Source organism: Lathyrus oleraceus, chromosome 2 (genome assembly GCF_024323335.1).
Source record: "Lathyrus oleraceus cultivar Zhongwan6 chromosome 2, CAAS_Psat_ZW6_1.0, whole genome shotgun sequence".
NCBI lineage: Eukaryota > Viridiplantae > Streptophyta > Magnoliopsida > Fabales > Fabaceae > Lathyrus > Lathyrus oleraceus.
In genome coordinates this window covers 452,105,986-452,133,035 of record NC_066580.1, presented here as the reverse complement: position 1 = coordinate 452,133,035, position 27,050 = coordinate 452,105,986, and the positions used below count along the sequence as shown (strand labels likewise).

The 27,050-nt window shown below is 36.6% G+C and overlaps 2 protein-coding genes across 6 annotated transcripts; one reads left to right on the top strand and one right to left on the bottom strand.

The window, feature by feature from the left end:
- The first annotated feature begins 1,210 nt into the window (after positions 1-1,210).
- Positions 1,211-5,264, top strand: LOC127120286 (NEDD8-conjugating enzyme Ubc12). 3 transcript variants are annotated; one of them, XM_051050699.1, is made up of 6 exons: positions 1,211-1,307; positions 1,887-1,999; positions 4,124-4,232; positions 4,484-4,562; positions 4,684-4,800; positions 4,875-5,264. In XM_051050699.1, the coding sequence occupies exons 2-6, from the start codon at positions 1,891-1,893 to the stop codon at positions 5,010-5,012; spliced, it is 552 nt and encodes a 183-aa protein (XP_050906656.1). In that variant the 5' UTR covers positions 1,211-1,307; positions 1,887-1,890; the 3' UTR covers positions 5,013-5,264. The 3 variants fall into 3 exon arrangements, with proteins under 3 accessions (XP_050906656.1, XP_050906657.1, XP_050906655.1); XM_051050700.1 differs by lacking the exon at positions 1,211-1,307 and adding an exon at positions 1,340-1,362; XM_051050698.1 differs by lacking the exon at positions 1,211-1,307 and adding an exon at positions 1,508-1,542.
- Positions 5,265-9,271: 4,007 nt separating this feature from the next.
- LOC127120285 (uncharacterized) lies at positions 9,272-12,626 on the bottom strand. Of its 3 annotated transcripts, none has more exons than XM_051050695.1 (5): positions 12,487-12,626; positions 12,234-12,399; positions 11,108-11,734; positions 10,672-10,847; positions 9,272-10,293 (listed from the first exon to the last, which is right to left on the bottom strand). In XM_051050695.1, exons 1-5 carry the CDS (start codon positions 12,500-12,502, stop codon positions 9,695-9,697), a joined length of 1,584 nt encoding a protein of 527 aa, XP_050906652.1. In that variant the 5' UTR covers positions 12,503-12,626; the 3' UTR covers positions 9,272-9,694. The 3 variants fall into 3 exon arrangements, with proteins under 3 accessions (XP_050906652.1, XP_050906654.1, XP_050906651.1); XM_051050697.1 differs by having other exon boundaries at positions 12,561-12,577; XM_051050694.1 differs by having other exon boundaries at positions 12,234-12,525.
- Between the last annotated feature and the right edge of the window lie 14,424 nt (positions 12,627-27,050).

Below are 27,050 nucleotides of genomic sequence, written 5' to 3'. Positions count from 1 at the left end.
ATATCATTGCGACATGCGCACATACTTGCCATGACGCTTACATCCATCTATTTGATGTTTACAAGGCCATTACCATCATGAATGTCTATAATGAAAGCTTCTCAGTGCTAACAATGTAGGAATATTGGCCCCCATATCAAGGGGACATAGTTTGACACAACGATGAGATCCGAAGAAAGAAAAAAAGAGGGCCAAATAGTACGTGTATTAGAACAGAAATGGATACAAATGATAAAATGATAATATTATGTAATATATGTCGTCAATCCGGACATAATAAAAAAATGTCTCAATATCGGAGAAACCTTTGCATAATAATTTAGTACCTCCTTTCAAATTTTGTAACCTTTTATTTTGATATATTAATAACTTTTTGTTACAATTAGGTTAACAACAAACATCACTCCAACTTAAACACACTTAAAATCGAACAGGTCTGAATAAACAACACAAAAATATCAAAATAGATAAAAATACTTAACCACAACGTTTAAAAACAATATTTCTAACTGCTTACAATAATCAAACTGATATCATTTGATCAAAACATCACTTTCCTAACATCCTTATCATTTTTAACTAGCACCGATCCACGCACGACATCGAGTCTCTCAATACTTCTAATTTTTTCACCTTCATGTATGTTTACGTCTAACCAACGAACCAAGTCACTACGTAGTTGCTCGAAACGACATATGTTCCAGAAGAGCATCTCCATCAGAGGCTTGTCTCTCGAATAAATCAATTTTTCATAGCGGCGACGAAGACAATTCATGTTTGCAATATAATGAAAAAAGATGTGGAAAAATATCACATAACACCTCTATTTATACAAAAAAAAAAAACAAAAACAAATACACAGAGGAGTCAGACCAATTGGTGCCTCCTCTCATTTTCTACACATGCGTCAATTGGATTGACAGTCTCACGTGCTATAGCCAATTCAATTGACGTCTCCTCTTTAAAATTAAGGGTAAGCGCCAATTCGTCAGCTACCTACGTATTAATATTTTTTTTAAAAATGAAGTAGTTTGAGAATTAATCTAAAAAGTAAATTATTTTAATTTTCTTTTTTAAAAATAGATTATTTAAATAAAATAGTCGATATTTTAGGTGATATGTAACAAAATTATATATATATATATATATATATATATATATATATATATATATATATATATATATATATATATATATATATATATATAGAAGGGAGAGAGATAGAAAGGAATTTCGTGACTCAATATAAAATAAACCCAATTGGTTTGGTTTTTAGAGGAGACCGCATAGCTTAGCTCTCAACCCAGGTTCGTTTCTTTCACGCTAATCTTATTCCCTGAGATTTCTCGATCGCTTTCTAGGGTTTCTTCTTTTCTAACAATTTCAACCTAATTCATGATTTATCTCTAATTCAATTTTATTTTCGTGTTTCATCCCATCGTTTCGACCGTGGATTTGCTTTTTGCGCTGTTAGATCGTGGTGTCTTTTTCTTGAATCAGTGCGACCAGCCGCGATCTTGTTCTTGTCTATGATTCTAATTTGTATGGATTGTTTGATATGGTTTTTGGTAGACTAGGGTTAAGTTAAACGTATAAAGTAGCTATTTTTTTTAATGTTAGGTTTGTGAATATTTGTTGCTGCATAAAGAAGATTTTATTCTGAGAGAATTGCTGTTTGAATTTGAATGCATAAGCTATGACGTAGTTTTAACTATCATAATAATGTGTTTGGTTGAGATTAAGCCGATTTTTTGTTTTAATAGGGGAGATATATATTTTTTTTGTGTTTTTATTTTGACTTGCTTGCTGTTCTTATTGTATGGATATTGTGAATCTTTTTTTCTCTGTGAAGTGTTCTAATGCTGGAGTTGATGTGTTTGTTGTAGGAATATGATTAAACTATTTAAAGTAAAGGAAAAGCAAAGAGAACTTGCAGAAAATACCAGTAATGGAGTACCTGTCAAGAAGCAAAGTGCTGGCGAGTTGCGTCTTCACAAAGGTTTTCTTATTAAATTATTTTAGGGTGTTTTTCATTCTGTAAAATTTGTGTGGCACTTACCCCTACCCACAGAAGAATATATTTGAAAAGGGTAACTGAGAGGGAAGAGGAAAAGTATAGGTTAATGTGTGGATGCCAGGGCAGGGATTTTGTTGGGCCTTGGGGTGTGACTCTAGTGGATGAGGGTAAGAATTAAAGCCAGAGGTAAAGGTCATGAATATATTAGTTGTTTAATTTGACTTCAGATGATAAGATTTATGGGTTCGATGCTTTGGATGCCAAAGATTTTGGTTTATATAGAATGAAAATGATAGACAACAATTACATAGTGTAGTTAAGTTTTGAAGCGAACATTTCTTCATACTGTATGTCATACATCTTATTGCATTTTGTAATGTCGCAGCTGTTTTGCAAGTTGAATTATTTGCTCCTTTTTTCAAAGAAGGGAGTTAGAATCTACATTTTATCTGCCACTATTAGTGAACTATAATTAACTTCAGTTTCTTTGAATCAAGTTACATCAGTCAACTTAGTGTTGTCATAGGTGACACCATTGCGGTAAGGCATGGAAAGGTTTTTGACTAAACTCCATATATGGCCATGGAGTGACGTCTTTCACATTGTGGCCTATGGTGGACACTATCTATATGGCAGGCATATGACAGTTCTGGGAGCCATGGAGGAAATAGAGGCTAAATCACCTTGGAAAATGGACATTGGTAACTTATTTTAAACTATATTGTCCTGGAAAAAAAGCCCAGTGACACGTTAAACCCTAACTCAGACCCAAATCCCTTCCTCTACTCACGTGCAGGTTGTTTCTGTTTATTCTCATTCACATGCCTTTTCTCTTACCTCAAATGCTCAAACTCACCTGCTCCCATCCCACATGTCTACCATCTCTAGCAAACGACTCATTCTTCAGTTAACAGCAGATCTTCAATGATTGACCCATTCTATTCCCTTCACCCTTTTTCTTCAATTTCATGTTTTTGAGTTTTGATTACCCGTTTTCTTCAATTTCATATTTTTGAGTTTTGATCACTGTCTATGTCTCTTTTTCCTTCTCATCTTTGTCCTATTTATGTATATTTATTCTGTGTCTGTCTTCTTTCTAGTTTATTGTTCTTGAAGGTTATTAGTTCTTTTCTATTTTGTTAAATTCTGCAGGTTTCTGTGCCTACCTTTTGTGTATATATACTTCTATAGAAACTTTCATACTTCTGCTATAGTCTGCAATCTCATCTGCCATATTGTTATTTTGAATTTTAGGCCTCTTGTCATGAACCACCATCACCCATTAATAGCATTGCATCAGATGGGTTAATGTTTGGAATACAAATATAACTTGTTTTATTATTATTTTGGACAAGGCACAAAAATAAATGTGGTAGAGATAAGAGGGGACAATTGAGATTTTGGTAGTAAGAATCAGGGAGATGAATTAGTTAGGGTTGAATAATTTATTGTGAAAATCTACCGTAGGTTCTCCACTTACTTTGTGGATGATATGGACTAGAGAGGTTTTGTTGTTGAAGGATTTTAAAATCGAAACAATGTATTCTTAGAGTTTATGACAAAATAAAATTGGAGAAGCAAATAATGATTCCTTTATCTGAATTTCTTCTATTCTGGTGGCCTTGAGTTTTGAATGTTTTTTTTTTTCGCTTGGAGTATAGCTTAATTGTAAAGTGAATTAACTCTGGGGTGGGAAAACCATATTATTGCTCTTTTTCTTTCTCTGGGTGGTTATATATTTTCCCTATTCTTAAAGAATTTTATCTTGAGAATAATGAATTTATTCTCAATAATTTTCTCTGCATTTTATTAGTGTTTTTTCATGGAAGGGAACTTATTTCTGGATGAACTAGAAATTCATCTGAGTGACCATTAGTCAGCTTGATATTATTAATATCTACATACTTTCTGCAGACATGTGGACTGCTATCTTGTAAAGAGTTTTTAAGTTCACTAGTTGGACTATGATATGATATCTCGAGCTGGAGTGTTTTTAGTTACTGCTTTGAGACATTTCTTGTCTTTTTTAAACCTTTGTTTGATGTATAGTTTCCGCCAATTTATTTTGTTATACAAGTTTTTTAACTGTGGATGTTACAACCTCAGATATCAGTGAGCTGAATCTACCAAAATCTTGTACCATGCAATTCCCCAATGGCAAAGATGACCTCATGAACTTCGAAGTTTTAATTCGACCTGATGATGGATATTACCTGTAAGGAACTTTCCACTTTATCTGTTCGAAATTATCTGCTTGTAGTTTACCTTTTATAATCGACTCTTGTTTAAGGCCTTGATGCCCCTATGCTGTCTTCATCTTATGTTTATTTGTTTGTTTTGCTTTTATCTTTAAATGCTAAATTATATGTAAAATCTAGTAGGATTTATATTATTTTCCGTCACCCTCAAAATGAAGAAAACCAGAGGAAATCTCATTAATTACCACTGTTGTATTCTTTGTTACAGAGGTGGCACTTTTTTGTTTTCCTTCCATGTGTCTCCCATCTATCCACATGAAGCACCCAAGGTGAAGTGCAAGACAAAGGTAGGATGGAGTTTTCATTATATATTTAACTACAGATCATGCTTTTGGGTATTTGCGGCATTGCTTTCATATTCTGTTACAATGTTGTGAATTTATTTGTCCCTGCATATTGTATTTGCAGGTCTACCATCCAAATATTGATTTGGAAGGGAACGTCTGTCTCAACATCTTAAGAGAAGACTGGAAACCTGTCCTGAATATAAACACTGTTATCTATGGCTTGTATCATCTCTTTACGGTATGGCTCTGTTTTTTGAAGTATCATGGTTGATATTTGAAATCTATAAAATCTAATCTTCTAATCATATGCAGGAGCCAAATTACGAGGATCCCCTGAATCATGATGCAGCTGCCGTGTTGAGAGATAACCCAAAGATGTTTGAATCTAATGTGAGGAGGGCAATGTCTGGTGGGTATGTGGGGCAAACCTTTTTCCCACGCTGTATGTAAACCATGCTCAACAACTTCCAAGCCCTGTTTGAAATATAATCAATGCTTTGATGGCCCCTGGTTTGTAAAATTTATTTATCAAAATTGCATTTTACTTTCGTCAGTATGTTATTTTTCTGGGTGGAGGGAGCATCAAGTTCCTTAGACCACCAAACGCATCTAAAAGCCAAACAAGTGGAGGAATGTTGAATGTATCTTTTGTGCAATGTTGACGTACTATTCTAAACAATCAAAAATGGGTTCAGCGGTCAATATTTGTTTTGTCTCTTTGCATTTTATGTTGATTTTTGCATATTTCTTTCACTCCCAAATCCAAAGCATACTTTGGGAATAAATGCTTTTAATCTTTTTGAGAACAAGGTAGATCGATGACTTGGTTTGTGATTCCTTAATGAGGTGTGACCATACAAAATGTGTATTCTGTTAGCTGTTTATTTTGCATTTGGAGAAAAGCTTCATTTAAAACTGTGATTGAGGTTAAAATGAGAACTTTTTTAGCATGAGGCTAAACAATGAATTTTCATTGAGATTATTATATTGTGGGGTTAATCAAAAATACAAATTTATCACCTAATGTGTATATTACCGTGGGTTTAAATCACAAATACAAATGTATCACATAATGTGTATATTGTGAGTTTTAAATCACAAATTCAATTTAATCATTTAATGTTAGTGGGATAAAATTTGATGTGACTGAGGAATTGTATGGCCAGCTGACTATAACATTCATCACTGAAGTTATTGACAAAAAGCTATTTGATGTGGCTGTGGAACTTTCTGACCAACTGACTATAACATTCATCCCTGAAGTTATCGTCTATCTTCTTCACCATATTCTTCCCATGTAACAAATTGTAAACCTCCTCTCTCTCAAATGTGTTGTCTCTAATTATATAGAAATCATTTACACAAGTTGTCCATCCAAAGAGAAGGACATGCTGCAAAACCTCTTTCAATGGAGGTTGTAGGGGTAATTTTATTGTGAATCATGTTCTTAATGAAAGTTTAGAGAGTCAATGTCGAAAATCACAAATAATTCTTTTCAATCAGATGAGTTAGGTTGATTACTTTATCCACTAGTTGGGTTCCAAATTTGGGAATTTTTTATCCCGTTCTATGTGATAGAAGATTTTAGAGATACATTTTCTGAAGTACATTGTTTGATCCGAAGATACATCTCTTATATTTCAAAGGTAAAATTATACCAGAGATTTTTGAAGTATTTTTTTAAACAATTTGATCCTTTAGAATGATTTTTATTATCATTTTCTCACATTTTTAACATTTAGAAATGTGTGATTATTGTATCTCTAATTATACTTCATCATTTTCACACCACTCAAAATAATTGTTTCCACAATTAATACATTCACTCCGTTAAAAAAAATAATGGTGCACACGATTGATAACTTAAATGATTGTTAAAAGAAAAATTCAAAGGACCAATTTGTTACACAACAATAATTTAAATGACTTTTAATGTAATTTTGTATATTTCAAAACACACTCCCATGCATCCCTCTATGAAAGGTTTATTGGTCTATTTTACACGATTATTATTTCATAGATGCATCTCCGTTTAGGATTTACGGAGATGCATTCCCGTAACCTATCAGAATAGTACATGTTATGTTTGATTTATGGTTATTCAGATGAAAATGACGATTTATAAATGTTTAAGGACCCTGTTATGTGATGATCACTAAACCATACAATCAATATGAAAAAAAATGACATATATAAATTCAGATGGTCAAAAAATGACATATAGATGAAGTAGAAATACACGATAAAATAGAAAGAAATAAAAATAAGATACAATCCATAATAAATTCAAAGTACAATTAATATTTTCTATTGCGTATGTTGGACTATAGCTCCTCGGGCTCCTTGTGCTCATCGGGCTCCTCTACCCCCCATCCTCCGACGCTGTCTTCGGTACATCAGTGTCTCTCGTGCGTCCATCATAATGACATCTAGGAACTATCTCATCTCAGATCCATTAAGGAAGATACCTCTATCAATGTCTGCCTGCGTAATCTCCACAATGCGACGACATCTAGGCAGGACATCATAAACATGATTTAACTGTGTTTGCTCATCCTCTAGTGTCTCTTGATGACCCGACCTCGGTGAATCTCATGGAGTAACCCGCACGATATACAAATGTGACACCCTGAAGAACTACCTGATGTACCTGTCGACATAACTCCATTCGCTCTCAGCTATGGTATTTTGTGCCTCCTCCGATTCTAGATAACTAAGATAATCATCAGACATGACATTCATATCTCTACGTATCATAGTAGGAGGAGCGGAGACAATAAAGTGTTTGAGAATAGTCTGAGTGTAGTCGAACTGCCGTATGACGCGCTCATACAGATGAGAAAATGTGAGACGTTGGCCGCAAGTCAACCATCCTAATTATGTCGTTAAATGGCTGTCTCATGGTGATCGACATAGTTGTTAATGTGCATATCCTCAGCAACCAAATGATCAAGATAGACTCTAAATAACTATATCACCTGATTCCTTCTAAGTGAGGCAAATGCAGAAGCAAGCGACATATCCTCAGTATAGGTCGATACACATGACCAGACGGAGATGTGCGGAAAGTGCTGGAAGATCAAAGCCTGAAAAAGTGTTGGAACACACGAATTATCATTAAAGACATTGCAAAAATGTAATGAAAATGACATAGAAATATTAAAAGACCAATAAATATTACCGTCAGTAGTTTGATGCTACCTATGACCTCCTTCGTTTTCCATCTACAATCCTATGATAACTTCGAGTACAAGTAGATCAAACAAACGGCCCTTCAACTGTACTTATGGATCCGCTCAAAGTCCTCGAAGTACTGTAGATCGACGACATCCACATAAGTGGCACTCTTGTCCATAAAAATCGCAGTGCCAATCAAATATAGAATATATGTTCTCATAGCATACGCTTTATGGAGTCCCACCTGCTCGTCATCACCTCTAGCCTGCTCTGCTATCTCCTATGTATATATCTTTTTCAGGAATTCAAATCTAGCATGAGCCCCTATGGTTTTTTTCAATTCCCTTGTGGCAGCCTCTGGATCAACTCCCAAATAGTTTACCATTAACTCGAATGTCTCGTCTTTGCTAACCCTCCCATGATCTGGAAGTTCCTCTCTGATCAAAAGATGCAGTAAATACGACATATCGTCGAGTGTAATAGACATCTTGCCAAACGGTAGATGAAATGACGAGGTCTCGGTGTTCCATCTCTCCACGAATTCATTAAGCATCCCATGATTGACTGTAACATAATGGATCGTGCACAAGTCCTTCATCCCAGATAGGGACAAGACAACCTGAAACCACTCGTCATTCAGCTAGGGTAAGCCAGTAATCTTTCGCCCATGGTTAATAAACTTCAGCGGATCACGGTCCTGTAGAAAAATAAATCTATGTCAGAAACTTGTAATATAATAATAAGCGTAATTTAAAAAGAATGAATCAAACTAATTTTACCTAACCGTCCCAAATATATCTGACAATATGGTTCGGGTACATAGGCAACAGTAACAACTCTACAAAGCCTCATCCAAATGTCTGAGGTGACACTGGCTCATCAGCCTTAGCAGTGACAATCAAACAAATTTTACAGTATATATAAATCATCATTCATGCAATGTATACTCATTTCTTATCTAAATCATCAGTTTATACTCATTTATACAAAAATTAAAAAAAAACCACCAATTGAGAGTTTACTTCAGTGTTGAATGATGTCTTTGATGAACTTGATGTTGATGGAAGAAGCTTGAACTTGGTTACTTGATTTTGAGAGAATGTAAGTTGAGAGAGTTTGACAATTTTTTTAGTGTTTTTTTTAGAAATGAGGAAGAAGAAGGGTTCTAGCACGTATAAGAACAAATACCATCTGGAGATGCATCTTCGAAATATTTACAAAGATGCATGTCCATAGTTTTTTAACGTCAAGTCAAAATTCTATTTACTTTACTCAAGGTGAGTCCAGAGATGCATCCTCAAAAACTTAAAACATTTTGTATTTTCACGTGGTGTCCTAATCATACTTAAAGTGCATAAGAAATTAAAAATAAATAAAAACTAGATGGTTTGGATAATATGAAGTGTTTCAATCCTTTTTTATGCCAAAAACCAATTTGATACATATTTGAGTTTATTAAGGTATTTTCAATCCTTTTTTATATGACAACAGCTGAAGAAGTATCACCGTAACATGAAATTTGGGTAACAAAATATTTAACCAAGTCAACTTGCTTTAAAATGCAACAGACAAAATACCAAATTAATTCAGGTGATATGTACATCGTCACGTAGAAGCCAAATAAAAGGCAACATTCAACAGGTCAAATTTGGGTACTCTTATCTTGATACAAACCATGCCATAATACAAAGCTGAGCATAACGTGAGAGTATGTACAAGAGAAGAGTGTGTTACTCAAATGCAAAAATAAAGAAAGTCAGTGTCAAATGTCAATCTAAAACTTGGGAGGCGAGTGTAATTTTCCCTGTGAAATAGTTCCTCAGAACAAGTTCATTTATCAGCCTCACCTCGTGATGGAAACCATGTTTACTGCCGTGATTTGAACTCTATATGAGTGCCAGCCAAGTCATAAGCAAGATTTCCATTCGTGCGAACTGCCATTCCTAGTTAGCGTCTCACATCATCTCCTCTTCTTTGATGGCTTGCATTCTTGCATTTTCGCGGTCCTTCTTAAATATAAAATACAGCGGCGTGTAGCACAAGCAACACAATCCAAAAGGAACTGCCATCATTGAAAGAAGTCCCTTTGACAAGGCAAGAGCCTCGGGTGAAGATCCTTTGATGGGATCAACAGATTTCGAATCGTAGCCAAACATTTTCTCTGCAAGAATGCCAACCAAAGGAGCTGCAACAGAAGAGAATGAGCCTTCAAAAGCTCTATCAAATGCATAAATCATTGTCCTGTGTTTTACCGGAACTACCTCGGCAAACATAGGTCCATTTGCAGCCGTAGCATTCCAGCTTATAGTTAGTCCCATAAAAAAGAGCGTGACCGAAAATGTAAGAAAACTAGTCACTGATTGAGGTATCATCCTTAGAAGAAACCATGAGAACGGAATGCCCATAAATGCGCTGAATTGCGCACACATGATTCGACCTGAATATGGATAGGTTTGTGACAATCGATCAGCTATTGATCCTCCTATGAACGATCCTAGTGCACATCCAACAGCAAAAAGACTGAGGAGAGTTGCTGAAGTGTTGTTATCAAAACCTGCATAGTGAGCCAATTCACTGTGTCAAGCAAGTAGATATAAAAGGATTCATATTACAAACACATTTTAGAATCATTTCCAAAATTTAAGCTCTTGTATTAAAGATGTTGCTAGTGATCAGTGTCATCTTAAGTTTTTGGAGGCCCTGTGTAGGTTAGCCACCGTTTAACTTAGGCAAAACAAATAGATACCCTATTCTGTCACGATTTAACCATGACAAGTATTTTATGAGGCTCTATTTAACTATGATTCAACAGTGCCAAATTTTGGATCCCTGTCCGGTAACCCGCCTTGCACGCCCTCAAAGACGTCCCTCAGAATACAATCTTGCAAATTAGCATAGCATGTAAATGTACAGAAAAAGGCTTCATGCTCACCGATTAGTTCGAACCACATTGTGAAGAACACCATGGCAGTCCATGGTAGTGACCCAATGATGCCTTGTAAGACAATTATTTGAAATGTTTGAACTTTGATCACAGATTTAGTGGCTGCCCAAGAGTGCCTCCAAACTGATGTCACACTAGCATTGCCATTATAGATAGAATCACCCCTGCTGACACACAAAGTTGATTTGCCAACAATTACAAATCAAAGAGATATAATCATTCAGTTGTTTGTTCACAATAGTAAGCGATATCCTATATTCACTAGTCATCAGCTCAACACCGGAAAATCTTGCACAACATTTGAACCCTTACCAGATGGTACGGTGTTGAGCTACTGACTACGTGAACATAGGAGACACCCTATTTATCAGTTTTCCTGAACTTTACAACGCTGTAAGGTATGATGTAAAAAGTTCTTCCTTACCTTTCTGAACTATCACTAGCATCTTGAGTGGGGGAAAGTCTTTTTTTCGGATCATCCACGTATAGCAAAACAAGGGTTCCAATCAATGCGCTCAAACTCGCCATCAAAACAAAGGCACATCTCCATCCTTGTATTCCCCAAAACGTCTGACCAGCCATGACAGTAGCCATAACACCACCTCCAATCCCCCCTACATTACCAATAAGGCTTAGCAATCCAAATCCAGCTCCTCTCACTCCTTCCCTATAGCTATCTGCAATAAAAGACTGCAACGCAGGAATCACAATGGCCAAACCAAATCCGTTTATCGCTCTCCAAAACGCAACCTGCATAAAATCGTGACAAGCACCCACAGCAGCAGTTGATAAAGCCCAACAGAAAGTTCCCATAGCAAGAATTGTTGGTCTATCATAGTTAATAACAAGTATACCAGCTAGAGGCGATGACAGTCCTTGAACAAAGTTCCGTATGAACGTGAGGTATCCTAAATCAGACGGTCCTGCATTGAATGCTTCGCTAACTTCTTTGTAGACAGACGGAAGAAGATTCTCGTCGGCTCGCTCCATAATAGCAGCTAGGTTGATGAGAATGAGCGAAAGAGATACGCCATAAATCTTAATTGTAGTTCTGTTAAATTTGGAAAATAAATATCTTGGTAAGACTATATATGCAATTCATTGTATATAATCAAAAGGAAGGTATGCAATTCATTGTATATGATCAAAAGGAAGGTAAAGAAGCTATGAGGCACGGATACCAAAAACACGAGACAGTCACTAGTGACTTACAATGATTTGAAAAATGAATAAACTAAAACGTATACACTAGTCTTGGTGTCAGTTTCAAACACAGACACTCATTTTTTAGGTTTCCAGTAACTAAAAACAGAAAATAACTAGTATTAGACATAACCTAGGATATAACTACATAACAGAATAGAATCAGTTTGAGTTAGGAATCAATAGTTCTTGTTCTAACGATACAACTATACAAGGTTTACAAAGGAGGTGATGTAGTTAAGCAAAAATTCAACTAAACATGTTTCCAATAAAAATAAAATTGAAAAGCAAAAATTATAGATCAATAAACACAAAGAAAGAAAGAAAAAAACACAAGTTGAACTCACTTCATGGTTTGAGAGGAAGAATGAGTGGGAGTTGAAAATGATGATTTGGATTTGGGTAGAAGAGAGGAGGTGGTGCTATGTTTTGAGGTTCGAATGAGTCCCATCACGTACGACAATCCAAAGAAAGAGGAAGGAAATGTCTCACAAAGCAGCGTTCTTGGTGGATCTGATGCAAACAAATATAACTTATCATATAATATTAAATGAAAATTATGACGTTTTGTTATACTATTCCTAGAATGTACTAACTTACAATACAAATACAACATTAAAGTTTGGTATGTCCGAAATAAACAAGAGAAAGAAAGGTCAACACAAAAATCAAACCGTCTAAGAGATCATAGATAATGAAACGATGAAGTCATCTATCATCTCAAGGGAGTATAAGATATTAATCTTATTTTTTTTTCCATAATTTTTTCCCTGAATTAGTATATTATATAAAGTTATAAACAGAAAGAAATAACAGTTGAAATAATAAATAAATATTCTGAATATCAAATTAATAGAAGTTGTTTGAAAAGTGTCAAGAGTTTAGACATTGTGATCTTTATTTATCATGTGGTTCAAATTGGATCTCTGGACATGCTTCTGGGTGCCTATAGGGCATGTCCATAACATGGTATATGGTAGGATGATATTCCTCTAGGGTGTGATCATTTCTTATGATGAGTTGGGCTTGATCTTGTCCAAAACACTTGTTCCCCAAGCTTTTTTTTTGTTGAGAGAGTCATATGAGCTACGTCAATTTTATTGAATCAAAAATATTCTTTGTTTTGGTTTTGATTATAATAAAATGTAAGAGAACAATTTTGTCATTAAATATTTGTTACAAGTGTAGAATGCTCGTGGTAATCTATTCTTTGGAAAGAGTAAAGGAAAGCCCACATATGATTCTTTGGTGTAATAGATGAATATAAAAGATTTCATCTAACACATTAATCACAGAAGAATCTTGATATTTCACTACCATCCTCTATGTGCATCACTAGCATCCTCTATGTGCATTATTGTGACTTGTTCTAGCACCCGGTATTCTTGCTAAAAAATATTAAAAGGTTGACTTCCTTATTCTAAGTCACGAAGAGTCTAAAATGAATGGTTGGAGTGTCTGTTATGTGTGTTTTTCTCGTTTTCGCTTGTCCCCTTTTCCCTTCAAACATCCTCCTATTTATAGGTATCAATCCCCCCTCTTCCTATTTGTTTGACTCTTCATATCCGATATGTTAACCCTACTATGCTCGATTATCGTACCAACTTGACCTCAAAGAACTCAAGTGTTCAAATAGGCTTCATCTGTCTCATACCTCGGTTGGTCAATTAATTTTCCGAGATGTACATAAGCCCCTCAAGCATGAGATCTAAAAGGTTGAAGTGCTCAGACAAAAGAAGCCCAAAAGTTTCTTTTTAAGTTCTCTCCAATCCACTTATGCCTTGATGCTTGTTTGTGGTGACGTGTCTTTAATCATGATAACGTATCTTCATCAGATTTTCTCCTTCCTTAGTAATGATAGTTTTTTATGGGAATTTACTCTCTCTCAATGATCCAAAGCGTTCCATACTGTTTAAATCCTTTTAATAAGATTTCTTCCTAATTAAAATCATCTATTTGTCTTTTGGTTTATCATTCGCTGAAAAAAGTCTTTCTCTCTTCAAAGCAACTTTCGGAATTCTCGTTCGCTCTTCAAGATCAGGTATAATTTCTTTTCGCTTCCACATTCTTTTATTCAATGACTATTATTAATGCATGTGACGAGAATACAAAAGCATTAACAACCTTGAGTGCCCGTGAAATAAAAGATCTTTGGGATTTTTATGTGACAGGCTGTAGAGATACTCTAACCCAGGCTTACTTTGATCATATTATAAAGGAGGCTTACGGTGATATTTCTGCCTCTTTTAGCGATTTTGATTCTGACTCTTCTTCACCAGGTTCATCTGTAGAGGTGCTGATGGAGATTGTGGAATCATTTGATCAAGAAGTAGAGAGTTACGATCACAACTCCATAGACGAGATAAAGATAGCTAAACTGCGGTCTTTGAAGAATGTATTTTCTACTGGGAATGAACACGATGTTATTCTGGAACCCTGTATTCCAGGGGAATGTGTTTTCATAGCTCGTCCTAGGGGAGTTAAAGATGAATATTTTCATTTCTATGTCGGGGTATTGGAATATTTTAATATCCACATTCCCTTTACCGATTTTGAATCCGATCTACTGAAAACCCTAAATGTCGCCCATTCTCAACTTCGTCTCAATAGTTAGGGGTTTATCAAGGCTTTCAAAATAGTCTGCGAGGCCATAGATATAGAGCCCACCCTAGGTTTATTTTACCCTTTTTTGAAATCAAAGGTGTTGAGAAAGATGGATGGGTGACTATTATTGGCCTTCCCACTTTTCTCCAAGCTTACATCACTAACTATAAAGGTTTCAAAGACCGATTTCTATGAATTAGGTGTGGATCGAGATGTCCTCAAGTAATATATATGCTAGACGAGTCTTATCGTTTTCCTATCTATTGGACAGAGAATCCTTTTTCGACATCCGAGTTCGATTTTGAAAAATTAAACGATCATAAGGTTAGATCTTTGGCCATCTTAGATTCCTTCCGTATGATGAAGGTATGAGATCTATTGTATCTACCCGAAGAGCAAATTCTTTCTTTCTTGGGTAATGATTATTTATTTGCTTTGCGAACTACTTGGGCTACCATCCTGCATTCCGCTAACTTTTTCTCATTTGGCTTTCAGGAAAAATGACTGACATATCTGTGAAGGAACAGAAGAAACTGATGTTGGAAGCCCGAGCGGTGAGGAGAGTAGCCGACTAAAATACTGCTAAATCTTGTCTAGTTTAGAAACCCGGCTACTGAAGAAAATAACGGTAGTCCCAAACAAGGCAATTCCCAATGTCTCGGGATCTAAACCTTCGACTCTTTCACCACCGAAGCATTTTTGTCCGAGTTCTCCAAAGAAGATGAAAACTATGATGAGTGACGAAGTCTGTAGGGCTGATTGGGAAATTTTATCTTTGATGTGTGAGACCGATGGGAGTGACAAAACCAGATCATCCAATGAATTCAAGTTCTGAAGCAATAGTTTTGACGGATTAAAGTTCCTTTATAATCATCTGAATGCCACGAAAGACGTAAACAAGGTAAAAACCATAGAGCGGCAGAAACTGACCCAAAATATTTGTTCTTATTTGATGAGATGTGTTATCTTAACCCACATACTATTTGAAGCCAAGTATGAATGCAAACACAACGAGGTAAACTTGAACCAAGAAATCAATAAGCTGAAGGATCAATAGAAAACGCAAGCGGTTAGATTATTCAACCTGGAAAAGCATTTATTGGAGAAGAAAACTAGGAGGGAAAAATTGGAGGCTATGAATCAGAAGTTGAAATCCACTGTCAGCAAGCAGTCAGAGAAAATAAAACCACTTCAAGATTCAAACGTCCAATTGCAAAGCTCTTTGCAGAAAGCTCAAATTGACGTCCTTGACGCAGGCGATGTTGCCTTTGATAGGGAAAAGGCTCACACCTTATGTCTTTATCCCAATCTTGACTTGACCGAGATAAACTTCTTCAAAATTATGGAAAATGGTCATCTTGTGGATATAGAAGAAGTCGGGTCCTCCCCCACTGACAATCCAATCCCGGAAGACCATACTGCTGCTAGTAACCCCGAAGCCGAGGGTGAGGATAAAGATGAAGAGTAGTTTTCTATCCTTCATTTTGTAATGTTTTTAGGAATATTAATTTTTCCTTTTCGTTTTGTATCCGGATACTGTTATGACCTGTACCATGACGTTTCATATTTATTTCAACGTTTACTGACTGCCCTTATCTTTACAATTGTTTTTCTGAGATGGTTTTTACAGAAGTTTTGAGTGTTTAAAAAGTTTTATGAATGGATGAATTTTTCCAAAGCTTTTTAGGAGCTAATTTTTTATGTATTTCTATTTTGACAAACTAGTAGGAGATTTTAAAGGGGCTTGTTTGTATGTTATGGATTACTTGTAAAATTTAGACTGTCGGTCCGTGACCTTGCTGAGCATGACCAAAGTTTTCTCCCTACGACGACTTATGATTTCTAAGATTCCGGAGGACCCTGTCGGGCTTGTAATGCGGGGCCGTCCTAGAACAACAGTAATATTTCGGTCACAGAAAATAATGAATAATCTATAATGAATTCGGTCAGAGAAATCGAGGAGCTCCAGTGGGTTCTTGCTGATGTTCCAGAACTTTGTGGGTTCTAGATATGGAGGATTCAGTGAACCCCGGTGAGGTTCAACTAATCGTCATTCTACCATTACTACCTCCACACCTATCTATATTAAAATTGTGATGGCCTACAAGTGTTTTATCTCATATATGACCATGTATTTGTTCACTCGAATCCTAGATAAATTAGCCGACTTCGAACGAAACAACTTCTTTTTGGCTGAAAAACTCGTACCACGTGGGTTTGAAGCCCCGATGAGCCAGACCTTTATGTTTTTGAATAATTTTATAAGTTCTTAGACACAAAACGACTAGTTCTAAAGAGACCATGCCGGACGCTCGATATTTGATAAGTTAACCACTCCACTTTAAGTCATAGAATTTGACTTTGTATAGCCCATGGAACCGGTTATGCCAGAGGCTTTAAGTTCGCTTGGGCTTTGTTGAAAGTGTTATTAGTGGGTATTTGTTTTATCGTCTCCACATGGATTGATGTGATATTACCACCGTTCTACAGTTTACAATGTCTTACGTGATGGTTTCGATTGGTTTTGGTTTGGTGAAAGTAACATTCATAAGAGTTTGTAGCAATGATAAAAGTTTAGAAAGATTAACGTTTTAAAAGAAATATTAAGACTAGATTTCATCACCCTATTTTGTATGTATTCGATTAATCAAGCATGTGAACTTCATTTATAACCATTATAACCACGTATCGCTCATTTATACCGCTCATGTCTAAGACGGTATTATGATTTTTACCGTATTATTTAATCGACGATGTCTCAACCTATTAAACAATACAAATAACATTAATGATCTGATACAAAGTGAATATCAAATTCCACTTCCATGTCTAGACTTGGTCTTTGATAGATGATAAACTTAGGTCAAGACTTAATGATTTAAACCACAAATAACATTAAAAGATCTTTCTCAATAATGATTTAAACCACAAATATTCAATAAAAGAAAAGGTTATCATCTACATTGATTATCAAGTTATTCACATACAAAAGATCAAAAGAATATACAAGTTAAGATTAATTACATCTAATCTTGATACAAGAGGGTTTAGCTATCCATAACCATGGTAGCTTCTTCAACAAGTAACAAGAAGAGATTCACAAGCATCAACATCAAAAAACTCGAAGATTGATGCTTCAAAATATTGATTTTGAGTTCTTGATGATTTTTGATTTGAAAATGCCTTTGGAATAAAGTTGGAGTGAATTCTGATCCAAAACATATATCAAAAAGCATATATATCATGGGGCAAAAAGTGAAATCGCGCTAGGCCCCATCAGAGCCCGCTTAGCGCGATCAACAAAAATAAACTTAAACTACCTTGATTTGCGCTAAGCGCGCACCTAGCACACTCATAGCACGAATTTCCCAATTTCCCACTGCCTCTAATTCTCTAAGCGTGCTAGGACCGCACTTAGCCCGTTTTGGAAAACTTGGAATCTTCAAAAATGTTACTTTGGGTCTTGCTTGGCACCTTTAGGTTTCCCATGCTTCCAATAGGCTTTGAAACCTACAAATTTGCACCAAAATGATCAAACAAAAGCTATTTACATGATAATGTTAAAAACTACATATTTACACTTAAAACTAAGGAGTTAACAAGAAATTCCGTTGAGATCAAGTGGAAAGGGCCACAAAATACTATGGATTATTTACATAAATTAGCCCTTAATAGGCTTTAGTTAGGTAAAAGGTTTTATTAAACGTTACCCGACCAAAGTCGATTGTGCCAGAGGCTTCAATTTCGCTTGGGCTTCAGTTATGAGGTTTTATTAAACGTTACTTAGCCGAAGCCGATTATACCAGAGACTTCAATTTTGCTTGGGCTTCAGTTAGGCCAAAGGTTTTATTAAATGTTACCCGACTGAAGCCGATTATGCTAGAGGCTTAAATTTTGCTTGGGCTTCAGTTAGGCCAGAGGTTTTATTAAATGTTACCCGATCGAAGCCGATTATGCCAGAGAATTCAATTTTGCTTGGGCTTTAGTTATGCCATAGGTTTTATTAAACGTTACCCGACCGAAGCCGATTATGCCAGAGGCTTTAATTTCGATTGGGATTTAGTTAGGCCAGAGGTTTTATTAAACGTTACCCGACCGAAGCCGTTATGCCAGAGGCTTCAATTTCTCTTGGGCTAAAGTTAGGTAAGAGGTTTCATTAAACGTTACCCGACCAAAGCCGATTATGTTCTGGGACCTATATTACATGCTTTACACAATACATTACTTTAACCATGTGTGCCTCGTTAAAAACCCTTGCTCACGCAAGGGAAAATAATGCGTTCCTATAATTTTATTTATGATATTTGTTACACAGACTAGTTATGATAAAACTCGAAATCGATTACATTCCAAGTCCCAGATCTTTTAATATCCTCTAACTCTTCCAGCGTGTAAGCCCTATTTTTCATCCTCTGATTGATACAAAAGGAACCTTCCCCATTCAGGACCAGTTCATATTTTTTCCTGAAGTTTACCACCTTCATTATCATCAGACTTGTTATGTGATATCCTCTTTACCAGACCTTTACGTCGAAGTTATTAGTATTTTTTTTGCGGCTGTCATGCTATCCAGGCCCACCAAGCTGATTCCATCACTCAGAGTATGTTGTCCGCAAGTCGGCATGATGTTTCCATCCCAAGCAGGGTGGTAAAGGGAAAGGTAAGGAAGTTGCCAAACCCAAACCTACTACTCCTGCTTTGAATCCTAGTGGAGGCATAATAAAGGAAGGCACCTGCTTCCATTGCGGTAAGACCTGACACTAGAAGAGAAATTGCCCAAAGTACATGGAAGATAAGAATAATGGAGTAGAGACTTCAAGTTCAGCTATTTTTGTTATTGAAATTAATCTATCTACTTCTTCATCATGGATATTAGGTACTGGATGCGGTTCTCACATTTGTACCAATGTGCAGGGGCTGAAAAGGAGTAAAGATTTGGCAAAAGGTGAAGTTGACCTACGAGTTGGAAATGGAGCAAAGGTTGCTACTTTAGCCGTAGGAACTTATGTATTGACTTTACCTAGTGGTTTAATAATTCAGTTAGAGAACTGTTATTATGTACCTGCAATTAGCAGGAATATTTTTTCCATTTTTTGTTTGGACAAGTTTGGTTTTTCATTCATAATAAAGAAAAATTGTTGCTTCATTTATTTGAATGATATATTCTGTGCTACTAAACAAATGAACAATGAACTATATATCCTTGATCTTGAAATGCCTATTTATAACATTAATACTAAAAGAATAAAACATAATAGGTTAAATCCAACTTACCTTTGGCATTGTCGATTAGGCCACATAAATGAGAAACGCATTTCCAAACTCCATAAAGATGGACTCTTGGACTCTTTTGACTATGAATCATATGAGACACACAGATCTTGTTTAATTGGAAAGATGAAAAATTCTCCATTCACAGGAAAATGTGAAAGAGCTAATGATCTTTTGGCCCTCATACATACTGATGTATGTGGACCACTGAACATACCTGTCAGAGGAGGTTTTCAGTACTTCATCACATTTACTAATGATTTTAGTATATATGATTATGTGTATTTAATGAAACACAAATCATAGTCCTTTGAAAAGTTAAAGGAATTCAAGAATGAAGTACAAAACCAACTAGGTAAGAATATTAAAACTCTTCGATCAGATCGAGGTGGTGAATATTTAAGCCCAGAGTTTGATGACCATCTAAAAGAGTGTGGGATTCTATCCCAAATTACTCCTCCTGGAACACCCCAATGGAACTATGTATCTGAGAGAAGAAATCAAACCTTGTTAGACATGGTCCGATCCATGGTGAGTCACGCCGATCTTCCAAACTCCTTTTGGGGACATACACTTTTGACATCAGCTTACACACTTAATCGTGTTCCATCCAAAAAGGTTGAGAAGACACCATATGAGATGTGGAGTGGTAAGAAAATACATATGTCTTATATGAAGATTTAGGGTTGTGAAGTTTATGTGAAACGACAAATTTCAACTAAGTTTGAGCCCAAATCTGACAAATGCTTATTTGTGGGGTATCCTAAAGAAACAAGAGGGTATTACTTCTACAATCCTTCTGAGGGTAAAGTGTTTGTCGCTCGAACTGGAGTCTTCCTAGAAATAGATTTTATTTCCAAAGGAATCAGTGGGAGGAAAGTAGAGCTTGAAGAAATTCAAGAATCACAAACCATTGATACACCTAAGGGGGAATTAGAGCAGGACTGCTTTAGCCGTAGGAACTTATGTATTGACTTTACTGAGTGGTTTAATAATTCAGTTAGAGATCTGTTATTATGTACCTGCAATTAGCAGGAATATTATTTTTGTTTCTTGTTTGGACAAGTTTGGTTTTTCATTCATAATAAAGAACAATTGTTGCTCCATTTATTTGAATGATATATTCTACGCTACTGCACAAATGAACAATGGACTATATGTCATTGATCTTGAAATGACTATTTATAACATTAATACTAAAATAATGAAACCTAATGAGTTAAATCCAACTTACCTTTGGCATTGTCGATTAGGCCACATAAATGAGAAACGCATTTCCAAACTCCATAAAGATGGACTCTTGGACTCTTTTGACTATGAATCATATGAGACATACAAATCTTGTTTAATTGGAAAGATGACAAATTCTCCATTCACAGGAAAATGTGAAAGAGCTAATGATCTTTTGGCCCTCATACATACTGATGTATGTGGACCACTGAACATACCTGTCAGAGGAGGTTTTCAGTACTTCATCACATTTACTAATGATTTTAGTATATATGGTTATGTGTATTTAATGAAACACAAATCAGAGTCCTTTGAAAAGTTAAAGGAATTCAAGAATGAAGTACAAAACCAACTAGGTAAGAATATTAAAACTCTTCGATCAGATCGAGGTGGTGAATATTTAAGCCCAGAGTTTGATGACCATCTAAAAGAGTGTGGGATTCTATCCCAAATTACTCCTCCTGGAACACCCCAATGGAACTATGTATCAGAGAGAAGAAATCAAACCTTGTTAGACATGGTCCGATCCATGGTGAGTCACGCCGATCTTCCAAACTCCTTTTGGGGACATGCACTATTGACACCAGCTTACACATTTAACTGTGTTCCATCCAAAAAGGTTGAGAAGACACCATATGAGATATGAAGTGGTAAGAAACCACATATGTCTTATATGAAGATTTAGGATTGCGAAGTTTATATGAAATGACAAATTTCAACTAAGATTGATCCCAAATCGGACAAATGCTTATTTGTGGGGTATCCTAAAAAAACAAGAGGGTATTACTTCTACAATCCTTCTGAGGGCAAAGTGTTTGTCGCTCGAAATGGAGTCTTCCTAGAAACGGATTTTATTTCCAAAGGAATCAGTGGGAGGAAAGTAGAGTTTGAAGGAATTCAAGAATCACAAAGCATTGATACACCTATAGTGGAATTAGAGCAGGAAACACAAGTAGTTGTGGAAGAGCAACGTGCTCAAGTAGAACAAGACCATCGTAAGTCAAGTAGGATACGTCACCTACTTGAGAGATATGGATATCTCATAACTAATCAAGGTGATGTGTTGCTCATGGATCAAGATGAGCCTGTGATCTACCAAGAGGCCATAACTAGACCTGAGTCTGAGCAGTGGCTAGAAGCCATGAAATCTGAAATGGATTCCATGTACATAAACCAGGTTTGGACCTTGGTAGAGCCTCCTGTAGGAGTTAACCCTATAAGATTCAAGTGGGTCTTCAAAAATAAGAATGACATGGATGGTAAGGTACATACCTATAAGGCAAGACTGGTTGCAAAAGGATACAAACAAATTCATGGGGTTGACTATGATGAAACCTTTTCACCAATTACAATGCTTATATCTGTTCGAATTTTACTTGCTATTGCTGCATATGATGATTATGAAATATGGAAGATGGATGTCAAAATTGCTTTCCTTAATGGGAATCTTCTTGAGGATGTGTACATGACACAACCTGAAAGATTTGACATATCAGAAGAAGCCCAAAAGATATGTAAGTTACATAGATCAATCTATGGATTGAAGCAAGCTTCCAGAAGCTGGAATCTTCGTTTTGATGAAATAGTAAAATAATACGGATTCATCAAGAATGAAGATGAGCCTTGTGTCTACAAGAAGGTTAGTGGGAGCATGATCATCTTCCTGGTATTATATGTAGATAACATATTATTCATTGGAAACGATATCCCTACCCTGCAACAAGTAAATACTTGGTTGGGGAAATGATTTTCTATGAAGGACCTAGGTGAAGCAACCTATAGATTAGGAATCAGGATCTATAGAGATAGATCATAAAAACTTCTTGGCCTAAGTCAGAGTACATACATAAACAAAATGCCGAGACACTTTAATATGCATGATTCCAAGAAAGGATGCGTACCTATGCAACATGGTCTGTGTCTATCAAAAACACAATCCCCTTCAACTAAGGAGGAAAGGGATTGCATGAATAAGATTTCATATGCATCTGCAATAGGATCTATCATGTATGCCATGTTATGTACTCGACCAGATGTCTCGTATGCTTTAAGTGCAACGAGTAGGTACTAATCTAATCCCAGTGATGCTCATTGGGTAGTTGTCAAGAATATCCTTAAGTATTTGAGAAGGAATAAGGACTCATTATTAATATATGGAGGTCAGGAAGAGCTTGCTATAATTGGATACACCGATGCTAGCTTCCAGACAGATAAAGATGACTTTAAATCACAATCTGGTTATATGTTCTGCTTAAACGGTTGTGCTGTGAGCTGGAAAAGTTCAAAGTAAGATATAGTTGTTGATTCTACAACCGAGGCCGAGTATATTGCTTCCTCAAGTGCAATAAAGGAAGTTGTTTTGATCAAAAAGTTCATTAGTGAACTTGGCATAATTCCTAGCATTGTGGATCCCATTGATCTCTATTGTGATAATAATGATGCTATCGCACAATCTAAGGAGCCTAGATCTCATTAATGATCCAAACATATACTTAGGCGTTATCACCTCATTCGAGAGATAATAGATAGAGGAGATCTGAAAATATGCAGAGTACCTATACTTGACAATATTGCTGACCCACTAACAAAGCCTCTTTCCCAGTAGAAGCATGATGGCCATATTAGATCTATGGGTATTAAGGGTATGCCTGATTGGCTCTAGTGCTAGTGGGAGATTGTTAGTATAAGCCCTAGAGTCCAATACTTTTGGTACTTGTATCGAATTATTTATTTATAATAAAAAGGATTTTTTCTTTATTATGTTTGTTTAATAAAGTCCCTAGAATAGCTAGTCCATTTAATGTATCAAGTGTGACTTAATCATGAGATCCCATTAAACATAAGGACACTATTCTTAAGGTATCCATAGTCGAGCTTTGTTGTGAAGTGGGATAACATTAAAGCATTATGACTATTATGTATATAGACTGGTGATCACATCTCATGGATCATGGATAAGGAGTTATCAAGTCTTAAACATCGGTATGAATATTAGGAGTAATATTTATACTGGATTGACCCGCTATGAGAATACTATATAGAATGTTATGCAAAGTGTCATAAGTTATTCTCATGGTGATAGTGGTGTATACCACCCTTCGACCTGAAACCACTATGGGCCATAGATGTAGAGTCAAATGTGTCATACGGTGAACTGACTTTGTGTGTTTTTGCTTTGGAAAGCAAATGTCGCGGTTAGCAAGAGTCGCCACCGACTTTTCTTTTATCCAATAAGGAAAGGTGGAAAAGAACAGGAAAGACCTTAATTTAGATTTTGGGTTCGGGAGGTACATTATACAAAGGGAAGGTGTTAGCACCCTTTGTATCCATGGTTATCCATGGGCTCTTAATTGCTTGATCACTTATATTATTTTTCTTGTCTGAAAAAGTGTTCGTGAATTGTTTAGAAAATGTTTTGAAAAAGAGAATTTAACTTTGTAATGATTCTCGTATGAATGTATACAAAGTGGTTATCTCGTTTAATTTTGAAAATGGTTTAGAAAAATATAACTCAGTAATGATTCTAGTATGAATGTATACCAAGTGGTGATTTTCTAGTATTTGTGAAGTGTGAAAAGTATTTTTAAATTGTGAGTAAGCAATTAAGAGTTATACCTACCCAAGGTCTTTATGGGCATTTCCTATCCTTATGAGGGTAAAACTGTCCTTACTATTGAGAAGTAAGTAGTTTTACCCTTTGGACGTAAAAGGGTCATCGTAGGGTCATCGATTGGTCATTGAAGGCAACATTTGTAAGGATACCCTAGCATTCGGAGGGACGATCATCATTTAACCGTAAGCTACACCGAAGGGTCATCGAGGGACAAAATCATATATTCGAAGGCAACATCCGAGGGACTATGATTTATTTTATAGGGACATGATGATTTAATCGAAGGGTCTTGGCTAAGGGTATCCCCACATTCGCGGGACATGACCATAATACCGTAATACCGTAGGGCAACAAAGAGAGGTCCAAGATCACATATTTAAAGGCAAAGTTTTACAATTAATTAGATAGCCGTAATCGATTAAGTAATTAGGTCCACATTAAAATCGATGAAATCAATACATTAAAATCAGCTAGATAATTTAGGATGTATCTCCACATTAAAATTAAGTAATTCAGAATCCATCTCCATAAGGGTATCCCACAAATAAAGTGGAATACTTAGCCGGCCGTTTCTTCGGGAATGTGTAAGCCTTTACACATTTCAGCACACGGGTTAGAACATCGAGATAAAGTGCAATTGAAAATTGCACCACAAAATAAACACAACAGTCATAAGGTCAGGCCAAATAATGCAGAATTACAATAGATCTCGATTAGATAAACATAAGGCAGAACAGAAAAGAAACAAAACAGCCACTGCCCCGTTCGCTCCTGCTTCGCCTAGCGAAGGCTTAGCGAGTGCTCGCTACAGGCTCGCTTAGCGATGTGCTAGCGAGCTGCTACGGGTTTTGAGTTTGATAGCAGCATGATCTCCGGCACCCTGAACTTTATGGCATTTAATTACAGGAATAACATGGACAAACATTCTGGATATTCAGGCATACTTAAATTCACATGTGAAATCAAATTACATATCCGAAAATTTAATCATGATGCCTTATGTATGTAGCGATTACCGATTAAAAGCATAAAACAGTAGTGATGCACAAACCTGTTGGCAATGGAATTGCAGCTTTGGAATGGCAAATCGGGTCGAATTGGGCGGAGGTAACTTCGGTGCGGATGAGCGGCCTTCAGGGTTTCTTTACTCGGAATCCTCTAAATTGGTCTCCAGGGTTTCTATGCCAGGGTTCTGTCCGTCTTCGTCTGTTATTGTTCTCCCTTTTTCTGACTGAAGCTTGGCTATTTATAATGCTCTTGTTGTGACCTAATGGGCTCAGAATGAAGCCCAGAAATTCTGATATTCGCAAGCTTCGCTAGGCGAGTATTGTAGCGAAGAGTTCGCTAGGCGAAGGTTTTGCTCGCCTAGCGAGCATGACAGTTTGGGCCATTTTCTGGATTGGGTCTGTTATGAGCTGGGCTTTTGTTCCTTTAAGGTCAGTGCCTTGCGGAATAAGTTGGAGTGCTTCGAGAAATGTTTTGCAAGATTAATGGGCAACTTTTGGGGTATGACAGCTGCCCCTGTTCAATATTCTTGAACCGAGAGAGTGAGGATGGCAAGTATGCCATTCGTGGTCTGGAGGTGGAAGATTATTGAACACTAGAATGCCCCAAAAATTTGCACTTGTCAACTAGTCTTGATGGAGATGGGCTTAAAGATGCCATCCAGGAAGTTTGATGATGAGAGTTTCAGATTGCGTCGTACGTTAGACGATATCTGAAGACATGGGTGTCATACCGGGTCGTACGCTAGACCGTATAGTGAGTCCTCCATTATGCTGCCTACTTCGTTGGGGAGTCAGAGTGTGTTATACGCTGCTGGGGATAAGGGATCAGAATGGATCATACGCTAGACCGTATCTGAATGGCAGAGTGAGTTGTTCATTAGGCGGATGACTTCACTGGGGATGAAAGATCAGAATGGATCGTACACTAGATCGTATCTGAGTTGCAAGATGAGCCGTCCATTAGGCTGTATCTGAGGATGAAAGGGTCAGAATGGATCGTACGCTAGATCGTGTCTGAGTAGCAGAATGAGTTGTCCATCAGGCCGGTGACTCCGCTGGGGGATGAAATACCAGACTGGATCGTACGCTAGACTGTATCCGAGCTGCAGAATGGGCCGTCCATTAGGCAGTATCTGAGAGGGGTAGTCGTATGCTAGGCTACACGTCAGAATGTACCGTACACTAGGTAGCATCTGAGGAGCTGAAGGTCTAACTGGGTCGTACATTAGACCGTATTTGAGTAGAATGAAGGTCAGAAGGGATCGTACGTTAGATCGCATCTGAGTTGAAGGAGTCATATGTTGAGCTGAATCAGAATGAACCGTACGCTAGGCTATATCTGATAGTATTTGTAGATGCTGTATTTGCAATAAATGGCCGGGATGGGCTTAAAGATACCATCCTTAGGAGGATAATTAACCTGAAAAATAAAGTTAGCT

Coding starts and splice junctions, on each gene's coding strand:
- LOC127120286 (XM_051050699.1), top strand. CDS start 1,891: ATGATTAAACTATTTAAAGTAAAGGAAAAGCAAAGAGAACTTGCAGAA. Junction 2,000..4,123: donor CGAGTTGCGTCTTCACAAAG/GTTTTCTTATTA, acceptor TTACAACCTCAG/ATATCAGTGAGCTGAATCTA. Junction 4,563..4,683: donor AGGTGAAGTGCAAGACAAAG/GTAGGATGGAGT, acceptor TTGTATTTGCAG/GTCTACCATCCAAATATTGA.
- LOC127120285 (XM_051050694.1), bottom strand. CDS start 12,502: ATGTTGTATTTGTATTGTAAGTTAGTACATTCTAGGAATAGTATAACA. Junction 11,735..12,233: donor TCTTCCTCTCAAACCATGAA/GTGAGTTCAACT, acceptor CAAATTTAACAG/AACTACAATTAAGATTTATG. Junction 10,848..11,107: donor GCTAGTGATAGTTCAGAAAG/GTAAGGAAGAAC, acceptor GTGTGTCAGCAG/GGGTGATTCTATCTATAATG.